This window comes from Synchiropus splendidus, chromosome 5 (assembly GCF_027744825.2).
Source record: "Synchiropus splendidus isolate RoL2022-P1 chromosome 5, RoL_Sspl_1.0, whole genome shotgun sequence".
In the NCBI taxonomy this organism is placed as follows: domain Eukaryota; kingdom Metazoa; phylum Chordata; class Actinopteri; order Syngnathiformes; family Callionymidae; genus Synchiropus; species Synchiropus splendidus.
Window position 1 is genome coordinate 5,122,856 of NC_071338.1, and position 4,289 is coordinate 5,127,144.

Below are 4,289 nucleotides of genomic sequence, written 5' to 3' on the forward strand. Positions count from 1 at the left end.
TAGAAAATAAATACATAAACACATATATTTGTTTTGTGTTTGAAATTCCATAAAATTGATGTTAACAACTATTTTTAACAATAACCTCAGCATTAATTATTTAAAAAATCCTTCGTCAATATAGATTTACTGATTGGAATCAAAATATATCTATTTTTTTTCTCTGTCTTTTTCCCAGTCCCAGGCGTGGCAGTTCCCTGTGGCTCAGAATAATGTCGTTCCATCACGTCAGACAATTATAAAACATGTTTTATTTATTTTCTTGATGACGTAACATTAGGTCTGTACACATTTTAATTCTTCCATTCTGTACAGACAACACTGAACGCTGATGCACAACGGTGAGGGATAATGTCGGGATGGTCTACAGAATGTCATCAAAAGTCAGTGTCTCTTTTCCAAATCTGACCACAAAAACACACGCACGCACACATGAGGATTGTCAGAATCGGTTGATTGCTTGAACTCAGTTGTGGAAAAACGCGTTAAGGTCTTCGTACTGTGGCGCTCGGTCGTGGTGCAAGTGCGCGTCGTGGAAGGGCGGAATGTTCTCAGTGTGCGCGCCGCCGCTGCGCGGCCCCGATGGTCCGTAAGGTAAGCCGTGATTGGCTCGAGAAGAAGAGAGTCCGGAGTAATGCATAGAGTAATGATAATTCCGGTCCGAGTCCGAGGGGTCCTGCTGTCTGCCCGACACCGCCCCGTTCAAGCACACAGGTGGGCTGTGTTGACCCTCGTAGTCCGGGCTGCTGTAGTCTGGGGACGTCCCGCCGGGTTGGTACACAGACTCGTAGCCAGGGGCGTAAGAATGGGCGCGCAGGTTGAGCGCACTTCCGCCAGGCTGGTAGTGAGGACTGGAGAGGCGGGAGCATCGGTAGGAGTAGGGGTGGACGGAGAAGGGGGAGCTGGGCATGTGGAAACGAGACCCCTCCGAACACTGCTCTGTCAGAAAGTTCCGGGTGTTGAGCTGCAGGCAACCCGCAACCAGGTTGGTGGTGGGCTGCGACAGACCCTTGCACAACATCTGCACATACGTCACCACATCTGGGCGCTTCCCGTTGCGCAGAATCTCCCCCAGAGCCAGGATGTAGTTCTTAGCCAGTCTCAGGGTCTCGATCTTGGACAGTTTCTGTGTTTTGGAGTAACAAGGAACAACTTTGCGCAGATTGTCTAGAGCAGAATTCAAGTCGTGCATGCGCGTACGCTCCCGCGCGTTCGCCTTCATGCGACGGACTTTGGAGCGCTCGACGCGCGCCGCCGTCATCTTGCGTTTCTTGGGGCCTCGCTTTTTGGGTTTGTCCCCGCTATTCTCGTCCCCGCACTCTTCTTCCTCCACCTCCTCGTCCTCTTCGTCGTCATCATCGTCCCCGGCCATCTCTGACTCGGCCCGGCTGCTGCCCTCCAAGGGCTCGTCCAGGTCCTCGTCCAGGTGGTGACATGGGTCGTCGTCCTTGGCTTTGCTGTCCTCACTGTCGTTGTCCTCCACCCAATCAGCCGCGAGTCGCTGGACGTCCGGGAGCACCTCACTGAACAGACGGCTCAACATCTTGGCAACCTGCAGGACACACACACACACACATACGCAGGCTAGGTATGAGAACTGCGGTGTGACGTCACATGAGCACACACGATTCTCAAGCTCTATGTTCGGGGATACCGATCAACGTCAAAAGGCCATTCATGGGCCCCTCAGCGGAGTCATGTGGCCCTCCAATCAACCCTAACATGGATACATTTCCGACTAGCAGACAGAAAAATCCCCCGCCAAACCCCCTACAATACAATCAAAGGCATTGGAGTGCAAACTTTTAAAATTTAGAAAAAACACGTCAACCCAGAGGCCGTCATTTTGACATACTCTGCATTTTAAACAACAAACGACTGTTGAAATACGCCCGTTTTTAATTTGACCACATCCCTCCCTCTCAATAAAGGGCATGCCTGCTAAATTCTGAAGATTTAACTGGTCGGATGCGTCAACAAACGTTCCACGATGTTGAATGTCATCTATTTAAATCGACAATCTTGTAATGATATCTTAACTTGTTATCATCCTGTAATAATAATAATAATAATAATAATAATAATAATAATAATAATAATAATTTAAGGCATGAAATAACAATTAGACCTTAGTGAGCCAAGTAGTTGCACACAACTGCAAACGTTGTAATGATTATAAAACATTCATCATGTGTGCGGCTTTTGTTCTGTGACAAATGTCATCATAAATGGCTAACCCACTGCGACTGATATATTGAGAAATTTATTTCTTCCAAATGTTAGTGTTCCTCCAATCTCGTTAGCATGCAGTGATTAATGCCAACCAATACCTTGTCAATTAGCAGGAACATTCTGTGGAGAATTCAACACCCACGGAGCGATCACACGCGTGCGTATCACCATTTAGATCCGACAGGACATCATGAAATCATTTCAGGAGCGGCCCGCTGCGGAGATCTTTGCATGATGGTGTGTGAAAGTCACATATACGTGGATGCGATAGGATCGCTGACAGAGACGCTTATTATCCGTGTGTATGTATTTATTAATTTTTTACCGAATTCCATCCCCTAACTAGCGCACCTTTATCTGACAAATCCCAGATGGATCGCTGTGATGAGCACCTACCTCCGTCGTGGCGCTCGGTGATGGGGCTGATAGAAGCGGGTTTGTTTACACCATCTCTCCGCGGGTGTGAGTTTCATCCGCCCTCCCTGCACCGACGACGTGTCAGCGAAGATCTGCGTTCTGTTCACACACCTCCACTCCTCTCTCTCTCCCTCAGTCCCTCTCTCCCTCACTCCCTCTCTCTCTCTTACTCGCTCTGTCTCGCTCTGTCTCTCTCTCCCTCTCTCATAGGGGTGGGTTACATACCAGCTCTGATGCCAGGCCCATATGGCTGGCACGTCATTGGCAAGAGCCATCACATGAGAGCCGGTGATTGACATGCGGCCGCATTCACAGAGACTGGCTCCCCCCTGGGGGAGAGCAACTCGCCATCTGTCACTTGTTCTGAAAGAGAAAATGGAATAAGCAGCAGAGGACGGCGCGCAAATAACTTACTGCATGGATTTGTTGTTGTTCGCGTCCGTGTCGTTGGAGGGTAAAAACGAGGTTAATCTCATATTGACGGTTTAGAAACAATCCTCTAATTATCAATTTTAGCCTCTCGCCAAACCTGCTGCGGTGCAGAAGAACACACCATCCGCCAATGAACTCTGAACAATGAATCCCACTTGATATTTAGGGTGTGATTTGTGAAACGTGCCCTTTCATCAGCCCACGCCCCACACACTAGATCAGGGTGCAATCGGCTTAATGAGTCAATTTAACGGCGCTAAGCAGCGTCTTGCTTTGGGTTGCCAGGTTGAGGTTGCCAGGTTTGGCACGAGTGGGCGGCGGGCGGCGATAAATGTGCCAAAGGTGGCAGAGGCACAGATTGACGGACGGACCAGGAGAAGATGCAAGAGACACAGAATCACGACGTTTGCGGCAGACACAACATGTGTGAGGACAAAATTTACAATAGTCACCGTTTTTCAGTCAGTTACAGAGAAATAAGTCATCAACAATCATCACAACTGACATACACGGGCAACTGATGTAACTCGCTAACTGTTTCATATTCATATATGTCTTTTAGTATGACAAAATTCTGATGAATGTTGTAAAATACGTCAACCACTGACAAAAACGTGATGAGGACAGGACATTTGCATAATAACAGCCATGGCCAGAGTGTCCATAAAACCCAAGCTTCAAAAAAGAAAACACAAGCAAAAATATTTCACAACCATGAACAGTTGCATGGCTCAGAAATTGGAAACACAAAAGCTTCTAATTATTTATCTTCATTTGGCACCTCAAATGACTGGACTCGAGAAACATCTAATAAAAACCACGCCTCCCCTGGCAGAATTGGGCAATGTGGTTGGAGTAACTATGTCTGGCCATTTAGTGGCACTGTGTTTCTATGGGTTTCAGGGGCAGAAAAAACAGCACCCTTAGGCCATCACACCCATCGCATGCGTGTCCTGGTCACAATAAATGATGCACTCAGACAGCAGCTCAGTGGACTGATGTAGAAGTATGGCTTTTGCTGTGAGTGATTTTAACTTACTCCCGTGCTATGACACAGGCCTTAGCTGCCCAGCGATGAGCTTCGGCTCTGTCACTGTTAGTTGCTGACCACAGCGGTTTAACAGATACAACAGACCCTATGAAATAAAACCCTGGTGATCATTACGGCCTAGTACCAGAAACCAGTGTTTTTATATTGGCTTGCTTTG

At 47.7% G+C, this 4,289-nt stretch overlaps 1 protein-coding gene across 1 annotated transcript; it reads right to left on the minus strand.

Moving 5' to 3' along the window:
* Positions 1 to 233: 233 nt before the first annotated feature.
* LOC128759099 (neurogenic differentiation factor 2-like) lies at positions 234 to 2,793 on the minus strand. The gene is made up of 2 exons (XM_053865769.1): positions 2,629 to 2,793; positions 234 to 1,552 (listed from the first exon to the last, which is right to left on the minus strand). Exon 2 carries the CDS (start codon positions 1,541 to 1,543, stop codon positions 467 to 469), a length of 1,077 nt encoding a protein of 358 aa, XP_053721744.1. The 5' UTR covers positions 1,544 to 1,552; positions 2,629 to 2,793; the 3' UTR covers positions 234 to 466.
* Between the last annotated feature and the right edge of the window lie 1,496 nt (positions 2,794 to 4,289).